Source organism: Lytechinus variegatus, chromosome 13 (genome assembly GCF_018143015.1).
Source record: "Lytechinus variegatus isolate NC3 chromosome 13, Lvar_3.0, whole genome shotgun sequence".
NCBI lineage: Eukaryota > Metazoa > Echinodermata > Echinoidea > Temnopleuroida > Toxopneustidae > Lytechinus > Lytechinus variegatus.
Genome location: NC_054752.1, coordinates 3,020,549 through 3,041,083, shown reverse-complemented (window position 1 = coordinate 3,041,083; position 20,535 = coordinate 3,020,549). Strand labels below are relative to the sequence as shown.

At 36.3% G+C, this 20,535-nt stretch overlaps 1 protein-coding gene across 1 annotated transcript; it reads left to right on the top strand.

Annotated features, from left to right (window-relative positions):
* Positions 1-1,123: 1,123 nt before the first annotated feature.
* LOC121426866 (sulfotransferase 1C2-like) lies at positions 1,124-18,007 on the top strand. Its single transcript, XM_041623270.1, has 8 exons — positions 1,124-1,194; positions 5,899-6,075; positions 8,449-8,564; positions 10,374-10,490; positions 13,401-13,527; positions 15,752-15,846; positions 16,891-17,089; positions 17,795-18,007. Exons 2-8 carry the CDS (start codon positions 5,910-5,912, stop codon positions 17,899-17,901), a joined length of 927 nt encoding a protein of 308 aa, XP_041479204.1. The 5' UTR covers positions 1,124-1,194; positions 5,899-5,909; the 3' UTR covers positions 17,902-18,007.
* Positions 18,008-20,535: the final 2,528 nt, after the last annotated feature.

Genomic DNA, 20,535 nt, shown 5'->3' with positions numbered 1-20,535 from the left:
TTTTAAAGATTTGCATTATTCCGGCAGAACAGTTCTAGGCATGTCTTCATGAATATTCAATTAGCAAACTGATGTCATATCCCCACTTTTTCTTTTGTATTTTGTTATATAAAATTAGGATTATTCAAAGTTTTTCCTTCAAAAACTAAACATATTTGAATAACAACTGATTAAGTGCATTATATATTCATTGCTGCAACTTATTTCATTACAAGGGAGACATTTCATTCAGACCTTTTAGTTAAAAATGTTAAACATTATGATTTCATGTAATAACATAAGAAAAAGGAAAGTGGGAATGTGACATCATCATCCCACCTAATGAATATTCATGATGATGTGTGTTTTTACAATATATTGCTAAGCCTATAGCTTCGCTATTATCAAATTTTGATTAAATTTCAGCATTTTGCTCTGTGAATGTTACTCTATTTACTCAGATATAAACATTTTCAGCCCGGACCATCCCTTTAAAACTGAGCTAGCGCGAACAAATCAGTGTTTCTGTGCGACCGGTACCATGGGTACAGATATACAATATATGTGAGTATGTGACCTTCAAACTACCACGTACTACTTGAATATTTACACAATAATTCACATGATATGATTTACACGTAATAATGTTGAAATGTGCGTTCGCATTATGAATACAGGTCTAGTCTTTGAACAGAACGTTTTCCCTTTGTGATTTCACGGTGCACAAAACAAAACATTTTAGTTTCTGCCAATTCTAATGATGGAAAAAGGTTTCTTGCCCCTATTTTAGGTTCATCGCCCCATATACGGACCTATTTAGATCTCTCACCCTACATGGTAAATTAAGAAATCACACTTATGAAAAAAAAATGTAGTAGGACCGTTCGATGAAGATAGCTATATGAAAATCAAGTAACATATTTTGATATACCTCATAATACTTTGTAAAAGAAATACATTATTTCCCTCCAAAGTAACTTTTACATAAATTGCTCTTTTGCATGTTTATACAAACCCAATTTTAGTTTGTGATAGAATGAAAACTAAATGAGCCTTGAGCAAGACTATTAGGTTTCAATCTCTAGTATCTAGCTTTTGCTCCTGAAAAACGATTTGATTATTCGACCGTATGCCCTTGCGAGATAGTTCATACACATTTCATATTCTCCTTCAGGCCAACTCATTTTAATTCTTACGATCAAGGAAAGGAATCAGGTCAGTATTTTAAGTAATACCATATTAGTCTTTTGATTTGCAGTACACCATTGTCGCATTCCTATCTGTTCGTCGTCTACACTGTTAAAAAAACCCTGATTTTACAGAAAAAAAAGAAAGAAGATTTTGCAGAAAGCAAAAACAGAATCATTCTGTAAATTCATAAAACAGGAATTTTTTTATGCACTTTAACAGAACAGGTCTGTTTAAAGAGGGGAAAACGGTGTTTTCTTATAAGAAATTTGTAAGGTTCCATACACCAAATACCAATTTCCTGTAAGATTACGCAATCTGGTAAGATTACAGGTGTTCTCGAGCCTCTGCTGCAGGAACTTCTTTTATTTTAAGGATAAATTTTCTAACAGTGTAGCCTGGATCAGACGTAGAATGTTATAGGCGGAGAAAATTTATCCTTAAAATAAAAGAAGTTCCTGCAGCAGAGTCTCGAGAACACCTGTAATCTTACCAGATTGCGTAATCTTACAGGAAATTGGTATTTGGTGTATGGCATCTTACAAATTTCCTTGAATAAAACAGTCTTTTCACCTTTTTAAACAGACCTGTTCTGTTAAATTGCAGAAAAAATCATGTTTTATGAATTTACAGAATGATTCTGTAATTGCTTTCTGCAAAATCTTCTTTTATTTCTCTGTAAAATCACGGGTTTTTTAACAGTGTAGGATGTTATAGGCGGAGTAAAGTTCTATCATGATTGGAGTAAAGATGTAAAAGTATTAAAGATATTTCTCATATCACGACCAACTTACTTAGGTTGTTTAGTCGGAGAAGGGTTGGAGGAAACCAAATCGAAGAAAAGGTCGGAGTAGTGTCCGTCTGGACAGAGTTACTCCGACCTTCCTCCAACCAAGATACTCTTGGAAACCAGTAGTTGGTAGGAGGAAACCAAATCGAAGAAAAGGTCGGAGTAGTGTCCGTCTGGACAGAGTTACTCCGACCTTCTTCCAACCAAGATACTCTTGGAAACCAGTAGTTGGTCGGAGTAAAGTCGGAGTAACTCTTGAAGACGGGCACAACTTCCTCCTACCAAAAAAAACAGCCTTTACCTTGGCAATGATACGAGAAATATCTTTGGAATCTTAATCCCTGCATAATAGAATTTTTCTCCGACTATATCTCAAGTCTTCAGCCTGGAGTGTCCTTTAAGTGAGGGTATTTAGGTTAGGAAGCGTTAGGGTGTGTGTGTGTTGATGTGTGTGTAAGGGTGGGTGTGTATGTTTGTGCTTCTTTAAATAGATGGTTAAGGGATCAATGTGTTGATGAAAGTGGGGTGGGTGCCACGTTTCTCGTGAGGTGCGGGTGTGGTGTATGTGGTGTGTGTCTTTGAATGACTGAGTACTTGAGTATGTGTAGCGATGTGTGTATGTGTGTGAATTGATGGGGGTGTGAGCGTGAGTGAGAATGTGGGTGTGGATATTCTGACAAGATAAACGAGGAGATTAGTGCATTGTGTGATATCAGACATTACTGAGGGAAGGATGACTTGCAGTTACCTAGATTTTTTTTACATCATATTCACACCACATTCACAATGCAAATATCGAATACTGACGGACTTTGAAACCTTTAGGCAGACTAAAATAAGAGAAAAAAACAATACTTGATAACCCATTAGCGTGTACTTATACTTCTACTTCTACAAAATAATGTAAGCATTGAACTTGACGGACAAATAAGATATAAAGTTCGAGGTTAAACAGCGAACTTCATACGTACAATTTATTATTTAGGGTCATACACAGCAAAATTAAAAACCGGTGTACTTAGAGGACCACACCAGTTATTTTACACCGGTGTTAAATTGGTGGTGTTAGTTTTGCACCTGTAGGTGTTATTACAACACCTTTTGTTGTAACATTTATTCTCCATGGTGAAACATTCTCAAAATCGCCACAATTGTTTAAGCTGAGTCCATCTAGATGTCCAAATAATCCTTGTGATCATGTCCACATCCTGGAGAAGTGATGATCAGATGACATGATCTTAGATCTTATCGTGTCCATATCCAGTCAGTCTGCAAAACCCTACTCTGAGTGGACCTAACCCCTTTTGCAACTAAACTGAAATGGACCTAACCCATTTTGAAAAAAAAGTGATTTTTTTTCTTTGCCATTATAGTTCTTTTTAATAGGAATTTCAACATTTCTTTGGTATCATCTTACAGAGCTACTAAAATCTATACATTGAGAAATAAGAATCAAATTTGACGAAAAATGGAACTAACCCCCTTTGCAAGTGAGCTCTTCATATATGTGTGTGTGTGTGTGTGAATGGATGGGGTTTGAGCGTAAGTATGAGTGAGAACGTGGGTGTGGATATTATCCGTGCATTGTGTGATACCAAACATTACTGAGAGAAGGATGACTAGCAGTTACCAAGATTTTTTTTTTTAATATCATAATCACCACATTCACAATGCAAATATCGAATACTGACGGACTTTGAAACCTTTGAACAGACTAAAATAAGAGACAAAACAATACTTGATAAACCCATTCGCTTGTATTTACACTTCTACTTCTACAAAATAATGTAAGCATTGAGCTTGACGAACAAATAAGATATAAATTTCGAGGTTAATCAGCGAGCTTCATACGTGCAATCTATCATTTTGTATCATATCAATTGGTTAAAACTCGTACTTATCCCAAATGTATACCCAGTGATAACTTTAAATTATTTGAAAGACAGAGATATCCATCCAGAGTGAAAGAGTACACTTATCCAGATCAGTTTGGGTTTATATTGATGAAATAAAGAAAAATCAGAACCAGATGCCATGAGGATAAAGAATTATGTACTAATATACTTTCATGAAAAAAAAAAGAAACAGAAAATCGCCGTTATTTTTGCGATCTCGGCGCTTATTTATTAAGCGCTAGGTTACACTTAACTCTTTGTAAAACGAAGTTCTCAAAATCGCTACAATTGTTTAAGCTGATCAATCCAGATGTCCGGATAATCCTCGTGATCATGTCCACATCCTGGGGAAGTGATGATCAGATGACATGATCTTAGATCTTATCGTGTCCATATCCAGTCAGTCTGCAAGCCCCTACCATGGAGCTATTACAGAGATAATAGCTCTATGCCCCTACTATATTAATGAGCAAATGAGCAGGATTTATCCAAGTCCCCTCGTGGCTGAACCCATATCCCTACAAAATCTCGTGAATTGTGAGACTTTATTCTCAAAGAATTTAGCCATTTTTTTTCCTTGAGTAAAATTAATTTTTTTTTAAACCATTGGAAAGAGTAAGCGTTACTCTTTTATACTGGTTAGTTCTTTTGAATAAAATATTTTGATAAATACGTGAATTTCAGGCCTGAAAAGAGGCATCAAACAAGGTTTTCGTCCTCTGTATTCTCTTGCAAATTGTGCAAAGTTTGTGTTTAAGGCACAAACATTATTTACATCATCAGAAAGCTCAAACTTTCTACTTTCAAACAATGTCATTCTTGATATTTGACATTTATTAAATGGGTCAGCAGCCAGTCTTTTCCACCAAGATGCAAGACGAGATTTCTGAAATTTCTGAGTAGCATAAAATCTAGAGTTCTGATTGGCTGAATAATGTCTTCAATACAACAGGCACGGGTAATTTGAAGAGATTACAACATGGTGAGTGTGACCTTGGAGAGGCCCAGTGTGAGGAACATTGGAATTTGCGTGGATGTGTAGTCTCTATGACCAATCAGAGCTCAGCACTCTTGTTTTTGAGCTGCTAAATGTACTTGGCAATGAAAAGCTGGCTGCTGACCCATCTAAAATACCTCTTCTTTTAAAAATTATATATAAACAGAAATTAAGGATAAAATCAACAACTTTTGTTGCATGATTTTTTTTTCATGTTTTGATCAAAAGTTTCCCCTATATTGCAACATATTTTTTTAAAACACATGACCTAAAAAGAATGATATTTCTTTCTTGTGCGGATACCAAAAATATGAAATTTGGTTAATATTCAGAGCAGCAATGGCGGAATGAAAAGAGTTGTTTTGGTTCGCACCAAGCTCATTAACAATGCAAAGAACACTCTAGTCATGAATATCACTTGGATAAAAGAAGCCACTTTTTGAGGGCTTGCCGACTGACAGTATCCCTTAGAAGGAGCGATCAGAAGACACAATCATGGAGCTGCAATGGCTCCATGACTCAATCTTAAATCTTATTTTGTCCATACACCGTAGAAGAGATAATCGGATGACACGATCTTAGTTCACGTCATGTCTCCATCATCTTTTCGAGGAGATCATCAGTTTACAAGATGTATACACGATGAGCTCTAGAATCTAGTCTATATTCTATGATTGTAGACATGAAACGCTTGAATATAGAGCCATCTTTTCATCTCTTATACATGATGTTGACACGATCTGAGATCCTGTCATCTGATCACTTATTCTACAGGATGTAGAAATGATGAGATCCAAGATCTTGTCTGATCAGCTATTCTAAAGGATGCTGATATGATGAGGTCCGAGATCTCGTCGTCTAATCAGCTATATTGTAAAGGATGCTGACACGACTAGATCTGAGATCCAGTCATCTAATCATATCTCCTGAAGGACTCGACATGGCTAGACCCAACATCTTGTTTCCTGATTATTTTGCTGTCATGTGATGTTGGTTATTGTGGCATCTTTAAGCTTCCATAACCTGTTATGACATTACATGCTTTGCAGGCAGCATCAGTATGAGTTCAGGATTTTCAACTGAAGTTCCCGCTTGCGTGGTCAAGGATTGCTACGAGTATGAAGGCGTCATTTATCCCAATTTCATGCCCAAGCATGTGATAGATCGTGTCAGGAAGTTTGAGTGTCGACCCGATGATCTCTTCATAGTAACCTATCCCAAGTCAGGTATGTTGTTGTCAACGAGTTGGTAAAGGGGGGAGGGGTGCTGACCAATAAAACGGTTGTAAGAATAGCGACGTTTTATTGGAATACAATTTCAAAATCTATCTGAAAATTACTTTTTCGTTTTATTTTTTTTTCTCGTTCGCTTCAGTCGTTCTTTAATTAAAAAAAGCCCCATACGCCATGCTGTGTTTCCGTAGTGTTGGTTACTACCGCCAATGAGTGTAGTCAGAACACTTCATACGACCCGTCTAGGATCCTTTAAAGATCAAGTTCACCTCAGAAAAAAAATGTTGATTTGAATCAATTGAGAAAAAGCAGACAAGCACAATGCTGAAAATTTCATCAAATCGGATGTAAAATAAGAAAGTTATGACATTTCAAAGTTTCGCTTATTTTTAACAAAAAAAGTTATATGAACGAGCCAGCTACATCCAAATGAGAGAGTCGATGATGTCACTCACTCACTATTTCTTTTGTTTTTTATTGTTTAGATTATACAATATTTCAATTTTTACGAATTTGACGATTAAGACCTCCTTGCCTCAAGCACAAAATGTTAAAATAATGGAATTCCACGTGTTCAGAGAGGAATGAAACTTCATTTCACATGACAATTACGAGAAAATATAAGTATTTCATATTTCATATAAAATACAAAAGAAATAGTGAGTGAGTGATGTCATCAGTTCCCCATTTGCATACCGACTAAGATGTGCATATAACTGTTTTGTGAAATGAAGCGAACTTTCTTATTATACATCCGATTTTGATGAAATTTTCAGTGTTATGCTTGTTGAATTGTTCTCTTTCTTTTATTCAAATCAAGTTTTTGTTGGGATGGACTTTAAAGATCGGAATACGTTACGACTGGGAAGATAAAAATTTGTAACCAAATTGTAATATTGTAACCAAATTTGATATGGTTGCAGAGAGGGTTTTCTTCTCCTTATCATCATCACTTGTCACATGATTCATAATAAATGCTATGATATTCGACCGTAAATAATGGGGGGGGGGGACATGATAACCAAGGCCATTTTCCAAGTGAAATTGTGGGAATATCTCCCCCCATCCCGGGATGACACCCATGCACATGTTTCTGCTGTAGCTTAGAAGGCATCTCACCTGCTTTGGCATGCTCTGGTAAACTATGTGAATTACAGGATCGTGCAGAGCAGCTCCTTACAGAGTATTTTCCGGATAAAGCTCCCATATCATGCTTAAAGATAATTACATCTAAACCTTTTAAACAATTTCATTTACCTTTAGAAAAATAAGCAATGATATAAGGTCACTTTCATGTATATCATTTGTATTTCCAAATTTTATTTGAGTGAAAAGGGGGCACTATTAGGCGGTTCGGACTTTTCGCATCCACAACATTAACAACGGGGACATTAGATATGCGGTTCGTGTGCCAAATTATTGCTGCCACTATGGCTCCTCCTACACGAACGGCAATTCATCTCGCACACAATGTTAAGAACATATGCCCAATGGGCTTTATGCTTCCCCCCCCCATAGGGGACAAGATTTCAAACTATTCTTCCATTGTCATGAAATTATTCCGAGGTGTTGTTGATTACTTTAATTCATTTTCAAAACCTGAATCCTTTATAGATCTATATTTTGATAAAGATCTTGTTTTTATAGGAAAAGGGTATTGGTTCCCTGTACAAAGTGTAAGAAATATAAGAATATATATACAGGCGCGCTGATTGACTGTTGATTCCATATTACAGAGGCCCCTTTCGAGCTCTACGACGACGCCAACGTGCCTCTCGATAGTTGTCAAAGAATTGTCCCAAATCGGAGATGTCTTTGTTACCATGGTACCATCTAGAATTTTGCACACGAACCGCAGATCTAACGTCCCCGTTGTGGTTGCGAAATTTGACATTTCCTCATGTCACACAATTTGCGTTGCGGGACAGTTTTTTTCAACGACGGGGCAAAAAGTTTCTTCCAAAATCAACTAGCGTCGTAGAGGTAAATTCCGGTTCTTGTGCGAAAAGTGTCTAGTGTCATAAGCTTCGGAAGCACATCGCCAATAATTGCAAAAGTAACAACCAAATGTGTTGTATTACGATGGAAAATAATTTTTTTCGTCTGGACTTACAGTTTCACTGTTCTCTGTTTCAATCAAAGTAAGTCCAGATGAAAAAAAAATCCATCGTAATTTGACTTTTCCTGGATGAATCAATCTTTACATAAAATCAATAGGTATTGAACTAACCGCAGTAGAATCATTGATGTGGACCTCTGCATCTCGCAGTTCTCCGAGACGGGAGGAAGTTAACAGAAGAAGAAGAAGAGGACATCATTTTCTTTTCTACGTTCAGTTTTATTTTTATTTCTTTGCCAATTGTTAAGGTACCACGTGGGTAGAGCATCTGTGTATGTTGATTAAACAAGACGGAGATGCCGGCCAGCAAGAAGGCTCCCATCTTATAATGAATATCCCATTTCTTGAGTATTTTCAAGACCAGGTGAGTGTTTCATAAAGCTGTTTGTAAGTTAAGAGCGACTGTACGGACGACTGGTGATCCTTTCTTGTGGTAAATGGTATATTTATTGACGATGGTTTGGCGCGTAAGAAAGGTTCACCAGTCGTTCTTAAAGCCGCTCTTATATTACAAACAGCTTTATGCAACGGCACCCGGCTCAACATTGCCGAAGTATAGAGCTTATACACAGTAAAAACGCTGTTTAAGAGTTTATACAACGCTGTTTACTATATGAACCTTACAGTATTTGTTTAACCGTTTAAACAATCATGTTTAATATATTGGAGATTAGATAATGAAAATTAAACTTTGTTGCTTAAGATTTAAACACTTGTTTAAACTTTTCAAACAATTACTGTAGGGTTCATATATAAACAGCATTGTATATTTTTTTTTACTCTGTAGCTCAGACGTCATAATACCATAGCGCTCTCCCTCACAAGATAGAGGAATACGCTTAAATTGAGTTGTCAGAGATGCGCCAGCTACAGGCCACAATCTCAGTCTCTAGGATGGCGGTGTGATGACGTCGATTCATTAGGCGGTGCTGCACCATACCGAGTTTGCTCAATCTCGAGATTTTAGCACGATTGGCCCTTTTCATGCTCTTCGCGATTAATCTCGAGATTCAAGAAACCCCGTCTCCACCATCGCAAGAAGAGCGATTCCTGCTCGAGTGAGGCATCGATGCATTATGGTCTGACGCCGTGAATAAATAAACCCGAGTGCGTCTGCACCGACGAATTAGTGCGATAATTCGTAAACTAGCGCGCTATTTTGCAAATTATCCCAGGCTGACTTGGGCTTGAATCTCGAGATTAATCCTACGAAATACCGCGCTAATTTGAAAACTCGGGATGGTGCAGACGGCCCTATTTAGTCTATTATATATGAATTAAAGTTCATAACGATAAGTGAGATGACTGAATTCCTAATTGGAATACGTTACATGATAAAATAAAGAAGCGTATCGTGTACAATGTGTTAAGATGGGAAACTTGATATGATATCCATGACTAAATTCAATTTGACTAACGCAGCGATGCGCTATATACGACACTCAACTGGGAGTTCAGTTCAGCATGGCTAATAAAATGTTTTATGAGGGACAAATTTATGATGAGAATGTCTCATGAATTAAATTTTTAGCATATCAGGTTTCTAATGATTATATTTCGAAAATAATTTTGATATAAAACATGTATTTCAAGCATGAAAAATTATAATCCTTTTTGTTTCAGTATGATGCAATCTCTGTATTATTGATTTGTTGTATAGTTTCTTTGTAAAGAAGTGTGTTGAAAGTGACCGTTTTCAAGAATCCAGACAAATATACCTAGAGAGGAGACATCAAGGTCAATCTTTCACACAACTCATTCAAAGAAATATTCACATTTTCCTTTTTGAATTTGGTAAATTGTTGGAGTTGTCGTGGATTAAAATGCCAACACGACATGTTTCCCTTCAGCAAGAAATAGCTACCCTCGACTCGATTGAGGTAAACTCTCACAGATTACGGGTATGATTAATACCTTGAATGGACTGAGCGCTGCCGGTGAAGGGGTAGCTCGAGCTAAAAGTCGGGGAAATGAAAGTTGCGCTCAGAATTCCTCGGCAAGAATCACTGTATGAGTGTAGTTATAATTTCTTGGCTATTACTGAAAATGCAACTGTTATGCCTGGGCCTACGTGTAAGGAGAAACAAACATTTTCGTGAATGTTTTGGAATTAAAGATCGATATTGAGTAAGACGCTATCATAATGAATATTCATTTTATGTCGTCATTTCAGACATCGCCACCATTTATTGATTTAGCCGAGAAGATGCCATCTCCAAGGATGCTCAAATCTCACTGTCACACCCCCTTTCTACCCCCGGGTATCCGAACTGATGATCCGAAAGCAAAGGTAAAGTAAAGATGCATAAATATTTATATTACATAGGCTATGTAGATTCGAATCAGTGATAGGTCAATACGCCATCACGTGACCATAGCTGCGAGGATCGCATTAGTTATATTCTAGGTTTTGACGTCACCTCAGGGAATATACTGCGTGGTATTTTCAATTGCGGCGTTATATCCACTAAGGTGACGTCACTCGCTGCATACAAGTTGCGCAACAAGATAGTTTATTTGATGTACGCGCTAGTGTTAACGCGTCGATTGCATGAAGAACGCACTTGATGTATTTAAAAAAAAAAAATCTATTATGACGTAGACGGATCAGAGCTGTAGCAAGAATTTCGCTCTTAACCCAGATGATGAATGCAATTTCTGATGGCGAATCCACATATACTATATAATATAACAGATATTGCCTGGTCTATCGTTTTAATAAATAACATTTCAACTCCCCTCCGAAGCTATATTTTCCCTCGGGATAATATTTTCCCTCAGCGCTGCGCGCTTCGGGCAAAATATATTCCCTTGGGAAAAATATAACTCCATCGGGGAGAGGAAATGTTATATTCAAACTCTAGGTAGGCAATATCTGTATAATATAACAAAATAATGCTGAAGATAATGCTTTCATTGCCAATAAAGTTTTTGTCTCACCTGCATAGCAGAGTGAGACTATAGGAGCTGCTTTTCCGACGGCGGCGGCGGCGTCAACATCAAATCTTAAGATTAAGTTTTTGAAATGACATCATAACTTAGAAAGTATATGAACCTAGTTCATGAAACTTGGCCATGAAATTTATCAAGTATTACTAAACATTCTATTAGAGTTTCATGTCACATGGCTAAGGTCAAAGGTCATTTAGGGTCAATGAACTTAGACCATGTTGGGGGAATCAACATCAAAATCTTAACCTGAGGTTAAGTTTTTGAAATGTCATCATAACTTAAAAAATATATAGACCTAGTTCATTAAACTTGGACATAAGGTTAATCAAGTATCACCAAACATCCTGCATGAGTTTCACGTCACATGACCAAGGTCAAAGGTCATTTAGGGTCAATGAACTTTGGCCGATTTGTGGGTATCTGCTGAATTACATTCGAAACTTTAAAAGTTTTTTTATCTGATTCAAGAAATTTCGACATAATAGTAATCAAGTATTACTGAACATCCTGTGCAAGTTTCAGGTCACATGATCAAGGTCAAAGGTCATTTAGGGTCAATGAACTTTGGCCGAATTGGGGGTATTTGTTGAATTACCATCATATTTTTGAAAGTATGTTGGTCTCGTTCATAAAAATTAGACATAAATGTAATCAAATATCACTGAACATCCTGTGCGCATTTTACAACACATGACCAAGGTCAAAGGTCAATGAACTTTGGCCATAATGGGAGTATCTGTTGAATTACCATCATACCTTTGCAAGTTTATTGATCTGACTTTGAAACTTGGACATAAGAGTAATCAATTATCACTGAATATCCTGTGCAAGTTTCAGGTCACATGATCAAGGTCAAAGGTCATGTGAGGTCAATGAATTTTGGCCACATTGGGGGTATTTGTTGAATTACCATCCTATCTCTGTAAGTGTATTGGTCTAGTTCATAAAACATGGAAATAAGAGTAACCAAGTATCACTGAACATCTTGTGCGAGTTACAGTAGTATTTAAAATCAGCACTGCTGCTATGTTGAATTGCGTGATGCAGGTGAGACGGCCAGAGGCATTCCACTTGTTATTGTTAAAGTTTCTATTTTGTTACCTTGCAGAAGCCAATACGTGAAACATTAAGATACTTATTTATATATATATACATATATATGTATATGTATATATATATATATATATATATATATATATATATATATATATATATATATATAACAAAATAATGCTGAATATAATGCTTTCATTGCCAATAAAAGTTTTATTGTTCACTCGAATTTTCGACGGTCCATATTCTTCAGGAGTTTACAATGTGTGGTATCAATCAGAGAGCACATCCTCAGACAGATGTTGCTATGATGACTGGCTGAGGATGCGCGCCCTTCACAGAAACAAATATAGTAACGCTTGCTTGTTATTATCAAATTGTTACGTAACAGTAAATATATGTATGTATTCAATTCAATTCAATTCATTTTATTGTCATGTTTAAAAACACAAAAATTGTCCTCGGACACTTCTTAACAAAAGGTGCATTAAAACAAAAAATAATATTTCACAAACTATAAATACATCAAAATAACACATACATGTAGTATAAATATATAAATGAAATAAATATGCATAAATATATATACCCTGTCTGCATGCTTGAGTACCCACAACACAACACCAACCCTGTGTGAGACAAAGTGTCACCACAGTGGAACAAATGCAATCTACATGTAGGGTGGGTACTCAAGCATGCGGACAGGTACCAGGAGCCATTAACTGGATACATGAATACATAAAGTGAGTAAAGCAGTCATTAATGTGACAACTGATGTCCACTGAATGCACTATATAGAACAGAACATTGAATATATATATATATATGTATATATATATATATATATATATATATATATATATATATATATATATATATATATATGTATATATATATACATATATATATATATATTTATTTATTTATATTATGAATCATTGATCAAATATATATATTATTAATCATTTTCAAATGTAGATATTTCATCAATGATTACAATATACATTCACTATTATCTGAGAGGAAATAAATGAAGCCGTTGAAAATTAACAAGGATTTAGGTTCTTGAAATGTTGTATTATTTCCTAAAATGAAAAATACAAAATAAAAACGAAAAAACAAACAAAAACTATCAAACAGTCACGAAGTCACTCTAAATCTCTCTCCTAACGTGATTGAGATGCTTCAATTTCAGGTGATTTACGTAGCCAGAAACCCGAAGGATACGGCTGTCTCCTACCACCACTTTTGTCAATATATTCCGTTACTTCCGAAGTATGAATCGTGGGATGTTTTCTTTGAGGAGTTTCTTGCCAATAGGGGTAAGTCTTTAAAAGGGGGATGTGACACCCATCCATATTTAAAAAAAAATTGGCACAGCAACAAGGTGCTCTTTGAATGCACCGAAAAGACAAACAATATCCCCAAAGATCAAGAGCGCACAAGTTCCACACTTTTTCTCATGCGTGTGCACGTGGTGTCTTACGTGCTAGTATGGCTAATATACCGTATAATCGTGTCATGTTTCTATGCAATATTTTATACATATAAATGGTCCCACCTGGACGTTTTAGCCGGCTGATGCCGACGTACGGATGTCAAGCCATTATTGGCCCGAATTCACAAAGGTGGTTTTTAAAACGATCGGTTGAACCTATACTATATGCACATTTCCTGTATAAATTACGCTCATTTACCGCGTATATTAAAAAAAGTCCAATGCTGATGCACTTTATTGTAAACTTTGCGGGGTGGAGTAGATTTTCGGAGTTTACGTACTTTCAAAAAATATTTCAGCTCCTCAAGGATCCTGGTTTGAAAAAATATTACCATGGTGGAGGAGAAGAAATCATCCTTGGAGTGAGTGGTTCAGAAGCTGCTTATTCAACAGACAACAATACGTTTTTGTTAAAGATCACAACTCCAATTTGAAATATATTAACTGTGGAGTCCCTCAGGGTAGCATATTGGGCCCGCTTTTTCACAATTATGTAAATGATTTCTGTAGATCATCTAAAATCTTGTCCCTTATCATTAGTTGCAGATGATTCGACCTTATTTTTTCTCTACAGAATCCATGAAATTTAGTTGATGTTATTAATTCTGAACTTATTATTATTACTGAATGGATAAGAGCAAATAGTTTATTTTTTTACCCTAAAAAAACACATGTTATTTAGTAATTCCATATTACCGATGAACATTATGTTTGAAAATACCCAATTAGAAATGGTACCGTACACCAAATTTCTTGGAATAACAATTGACAGTAAACTTTCTTGGAAACGTTATATGAAAATATTTCGAAAATAATTTTACAAAATATAAGGTATTATTAATAGGCTAACATTTTGGATTCTCTCCACATCATTTATCATACTTTACTCATCCTTAGTCTTGCCTTATTTAAACTACGGGATTCTTATTTGGGGTGATACCCATCAACATTTATTAGATAAATTGTTCCTTTTGCAAAAGAAAGCACTTCGTATTATTTACAGTGCATTTTTCCTTTCTCATACGGACCCACATTTTCTAAAAAGTAAATTATTGAAAGTCAAAGACCTGTATTTACTACAGTTGGGGCACTTCATGTATTATAATAATGCACTTCCCCAAATTTGTTATGCCATGTTCCCTAAAAATCAATTTTATCATAACTACCCAACAAGACAGTCTGACGAACTTCATTTACCACTTTACAGAGCTTTACTGGCCAAAAATACATTCCTATTCAACGGTCATAAATTCTGGAGCTCCCTATCTAATTACATGAATACTGTTAAAGAGAGTGTCTCTTTAAATTCATTCAAACGTAAAATTAAACTTATCCTGCTTCATTCCTATTATCCTTCTCAACGGAACTAACACTTCATTGTCTTGAAAATGATTCTTCATTTTTATTGTTTTATCTTTTTCACCTTATATTATATCATCTTTTTTATTATTTCACCAGATCAAGCTGGTTTGTGGTCAGCCTTTCCCCATCCTGACTTTTCCTCCGTTTAAAAAAAATACTTATTATGTTATATTGTCTTGTACTGTCCTGTCTCTTGTTTTGTGTTGTCTTCTATGTCATGTTATTCTCATTTCCATTCTGTTTTTCTTCTGTCTAATGCACAACATAATTTTCATAGCGAACACCTCTTTGTTTGAATAGCTTTGCATTTGTTCAGTAATTATGTTTACATCAATATGATTTTGACCTTTTCGTTCCCTCTATTTTTTCTTTCCCGTATATATACGCATATATGAACAAGTCGATTATATTTTCTTCATTTCCAAGGGGATCCACACTTTACAACCTTTGCTTTTAGTGGACCCGCCTCATTTCCATTTATGCTCAATATTATACAGTTTTTGTTTTCTTTTACGAAGTAAGAATGCTCGTCTGTAAAATTTTACTAGATTTTTATTACTTTGTACTATGTTTTGAATGGAAATGGAATAAAGAGTTGAATTAAATTGAATCCTAATAATTTTCTTCAAATTATGAATATGTGAAAATAATAGTTTATTCAAACTGGTTCTCATTTCTCCCAACAGCTCCCCAAGGATCCTGGTTTGAAAACGTGTTACCATGGTGGAAGAAGAGAGATCATCCTAATGTTCTCTTTCTCAAATACGAAGATATGAAGAAGGTAGATTTTATCTTATAATTTAAAAACGACATGAATTGAGAAAAGTCTTGATTTGATCATATATATGTCTCTTTTCATTCTTGTTGCCTCATTCTGACGATGTTCTCTAGGAACGCCACTGGTAATTTGTTTTTAATAGACCTTATGCGTTAACGTTATTGGACTGCTATCTAAGAGGCTGAAGCCATTGACTTGCATATGTTGGTTATATATGCTGCTCTTGCGCGTATTCCAATATCCTCTGAAGGAGGGCGCTTTGAGATTATGTCATATGCATAAGGTCTATTTTATCTACGATAAAATGACTGTGTTCTCGTTAGGACAAGAGAATAGTCAGACATGAGTATTATTTGCAGCTAGGTGGGGGAGCCGTGATGTAATGGTTCTAATTCTCGCCTTGCATACAGAGGGTCGTGTGTTCGAATCCCATCGCGGCCTGGCGTCCTGTGACAAGGCGTTTACTTACACTTTGCCTCTCGACCTAGGTACTATAATGGGTACCCGGTGGGATGTGCAAGTCATTGTAGCTTATCCAGTACTGTGTGCGCCTCACCGGCGACTGACTGGAATACTCACCAGGGAGTGGGGGATGTGCATACATTGTGTGCGGGAATGACCGATTGAATCCGATGACCGGGGTAATAATATCTGTAAAGTGCTAAGACACGTCGTTCCGATGTATGAAGCGCTTTATAAGGGCGGATTATTATCATTATTATCATTAGATGATCTTCGTTTACCCATCATTCATGTCATTCAGTGAACATTTAGAGTGCTATCCATAAGTGCATCATTCACACAAGACTATAAGAGCCCGTAACACAAGGCTTAGCAATAATCGTAGACCATTTCTTTAACGATTCCGTGATTTCATTGTCTATGTACAATCAATCGTAAACATCAAGAAAACGATCAATCGCTAACCGTTATTTTATAAGGGAATCAGACCGAAAAAAAGTTAAATGTTATTTCAAGTGTGTGACTACAGCATTCACTAATAACTGCATGACGTCAGATAAGAATATCATTTCAAACGAATTTCAGGATCTTACAGGATCCGTACGACAGATAGCCAAATTCATGGGGAAGTCCCTCTCTGATGACGCCATCGCTAAAATCGCAGAAGCTTCGACGTTCAAAGCAATGAAGAACAACCCTTCATCAAACCCAGATACTGTGATAATGAAGGGTATAGAGCAGGCTGGGATGGAGAAACCAAAAGACAAATCATTTATGAGAAAAGGTAAGAGCTACCAGCGCGGTAAGAGGGTATTTTTGTTGTGGGGGGGGGATGGGTGACGGCGTAAAGGCGATAACTTTGTTTCAGTTGATTTATTTTTCATTTCATACATTTATGTTCTTCCGTTTCACAAATTTATTCATTTTAGTAAACATTCACACAAAATCATTTAGTCATATTACAAGCTCTGTTTTTATAGAGGAAGGCGTAGATCTCTGAATATTTTGTAGGCAATGCATAAAATCCACTACAAAGAAAAGAAAAGAAGAAAAGGAGTTACGCTTTTTTGTGCGTATACATATATATATTTCTTTACTTCTGTCTTCATTTTGTCGCTTCTTTCTTTCTTTTTTCTCCTGTTTTCTTCACTATTCGAAAAAGAAATCGGAAGGGGGGGGGGTCCACCCTGCCTATGGGACACCGCTCCCGTTTGCTACCATGACTACGTTGACATGAGCATGACTTCACAATTGTGACAAGGACCATCATTTTAGGATTTGGGGCATTCTTAGCCCTCCCCCCCCCTGCCTTTTGGTTCAGCTCCCTTTCCCTTCAAAATCGTTCCGAGGCCACTCCTCGGAACAATCAATGAATTCCCCTTTTACAACAATAAACGACTACAAAAATGATAATAAGCAAAAATAAAATAGTCACAATTGTTCAATCTTCACGATCTTTTTTCTTTTTCTTCTTTTATTTCTTCACCAGGTGTGGTTGGAGATTGGAAGAATTATTTTACTGATGACCAAAATAAACGATTTGACGAACTGTATGAGAAGGAAATGGCCGGATCTGGACTTGAATTCGAGTTTTAGGATTGATGTTTAGGCAGAAAGATTTTATTGGTTTTATCTGTGACATGAGCGATAGATCATATTGAAGTATTAATTTCTATCTATAAAATAGTGTCGTTTTAATGTACGTTTCCCATCAGTACTTAATCAATAATATTTTCTCCTCAAAATAATACATATATGTATAATATATATATATATATATATATATATATATATGTATATATATATATATATATATATATATATATATATATGTATACAGTTTCAGACCAGCGTAAGAATGTCAATTTTTATCGAGAAACGTTATGACTTTACTCATATTTGTCTATTTGTACATAAAATAAATTTTAGAATTCTTATGAAGAAGTAATGTATTTTTTTAAGTAAATGGCCTTCATTAATTTGAGCCTTAGATTCCCGCAACATTTTTCTGTTTAAGCCATAAAGAATAATATGGATCGAGAAAATGATTCATGAAGAGCATAATATCAGATGAAAACAAAGTAGTTTGACAATGTGTAATTGAGTCTTGCAGCAGCAAGATCGTATATTTGAATATGAGTACAATATAAAAAAAATAACGTTTAGATTCAGGCACCTCCTAAACTTGGCATATTTGTACGCCTATCTATGAAAGTAATAAGAGAAGTACTTGTGACGACGATGATGATGATGAATATCATGCCGGCGCGTCGTGGTCTAGTGGTTCTGACTCTCGCCTTTCAAACAAAGGGTCGTGGGTTCGAATCCTAACCATGGTGTGTTTTCCTTCAGCAAGAAATTTATTCACACTGTGCTGCACTCGATCCAGGTGAGGTGAATGGGTACCCGGCAGGATTAATTCCTTGTATGCACTGAGCGCCGGTGATAGTTGCTCGAGCTAAAGCCAGAGTAATAACCGCAGCGCTTTGTATCCTCAGGCAAAAGGCGCTTTATGAATACAGCATTATGAATATTATTATTATTATTATTATCATTTTGTATATAGCGCCATATTGTGGCGCACCGACCCCCTAACGTGTCACACATTATTCACATACTTATGCTTGCTGGGAATGAAAGGTCTTAGTTCAGTTTTTAATGTCTCAATATTCCCGACCTTTCGTTGGAGAACGCGAACGCTTATGTACAACGGTAGTTGATTTTGGAAGAGACTTTTTGGCCCGTCGTCATGGTCGTAAAACTCTGTTCTGCAATGCAAATTTTGTGACATGAGATTTTTTTTCGTTTGGCATCTGCAACGGAAACATTCCATATGCGTTTCGTGTGCAAAATTCTGGTTCATTCTATGGTAACAGCGATATATCCGACTTAGGACGACTTTCCAGAGCCATATTTGGTTCCTCCCAGAGTTCAAGAGGCCGCCGGGGGGGGGCACTTCCATTGTTGAGTGGATACCAGGCGCGACCACGCGTAAAAGGGCACGGAGAGGGCAAGTACGTTACATATAGGCCTATGTAACGTTATCAAAAACGATGTTTGAAATACTGAAAAAAGGGATATATTTCCAATACTTGTAGGGTTTCACAAGCCAAATACTTGTTAAGAGATGCATTTTTTATAATCTGGAAAAGACTTGCTTCCCTTGTTTAGGGTGCTTTTCGAAACCCCATGGTCGTGCCTGGTATCCACTCATCAATGGAAGTGGTCCCCCGGGAATTTGAATCTAATCCCAATTTCTGGGGAAAGTAAAACATAATGCCCATTACATTGTGTGCTAGAGGCATATCGTTTGTGTAGAAGGAGCAAACAAAGGAAAACCCCCCTCCCCCGCAAGTTCAGACGTATTGCATATGCTGTGTATATGCAATACGTCTGAAAAATGGTTTCGGCTGGAGAGGCCGGTGATCTGATCCATGGAATCAATTGCCAGTGATCCACCAATAATCCACATTAAACAGTAAATGCAATATCGATTCGATGGACTGTAATGATCTATATCTAAGCCTTAATTCAGTATGTTTTTTCCTCACTCAATATGTTCTCGATTTGTTTGAAAAAAAAACCACTTTCTTATCCATGCATGTCATAATCTATTGTAGGCCCTGCATTTCGAATATCTCCAGCCAGCTGTCATAGTAGAGACTCGACGCCGGCTCAGGGGGCATATAATGTTCGATGATGACCATTAGTCGTAATGTACATACATGTAAGTTGCCGGTGTCGCGTGAACGAATTTTGCACACGAAAAGCAGATACCATGGACCATCATGAAATCAAATGACATTTAACAAAGTCATTAATTTTTGAATTATTAAACACTTGTTTGAGACACGATTTTTTTTAGGCCAAACATGTTTCTAATTATATAGGCATTATGTAATTTTCAATCACTTGAACTTCATATTCATACATCGGCTTTCAAAGTGGACCATAATCTTTCTTCAACCAAATCAGATGTTTTGTTATGTCAAGTTTTCCGTGCCTCAGTAACGAATACCTGCATGGCTGCATGTATTTATGTCAACAAGGAAAGAAATACACTAAACAGTGTTAGGCAGCTAGAAGCTGGAAGGAAAAAAATAATAGCCCAAAATAAGGGTGAATTGCAAATTCGTCTACTGCCAACTCGTCCACTCACCATATGGTCTAATTCCATTTAGACTCGGTTGTCATTCTGTCCATCAATATTTCGTTTGACAACCATTTTTG

What these genes read in the sequence shown, in the direction of transcription:
- LOC121426866 (XM_041623270.1), top strand. Translation starts at nt 5,910, where the DNA reads ATGAGTTCAGGATTTTCAACTGAAGTTCCCGCTTGCGTGGTCAAGGAT. An exon ending in CTGATGATCCGAAAGCAAAG is followed by an intron (nt 10,491 to 13,400) that starts GTAAAGTAAAGA and finishes CTTCAATTTCAG; the next exon opens with GTGATTTACGTAGCCAGAAA. An exon ending in CAAATCATTTATGAGAAAAG is followed by an intron (nt 17,090 to 17,794) that starts GTAAGAGCTACC and finishes TTTCTTCACCAG; the next exon opens with GTGTGGTTGGAGATTGGAAG.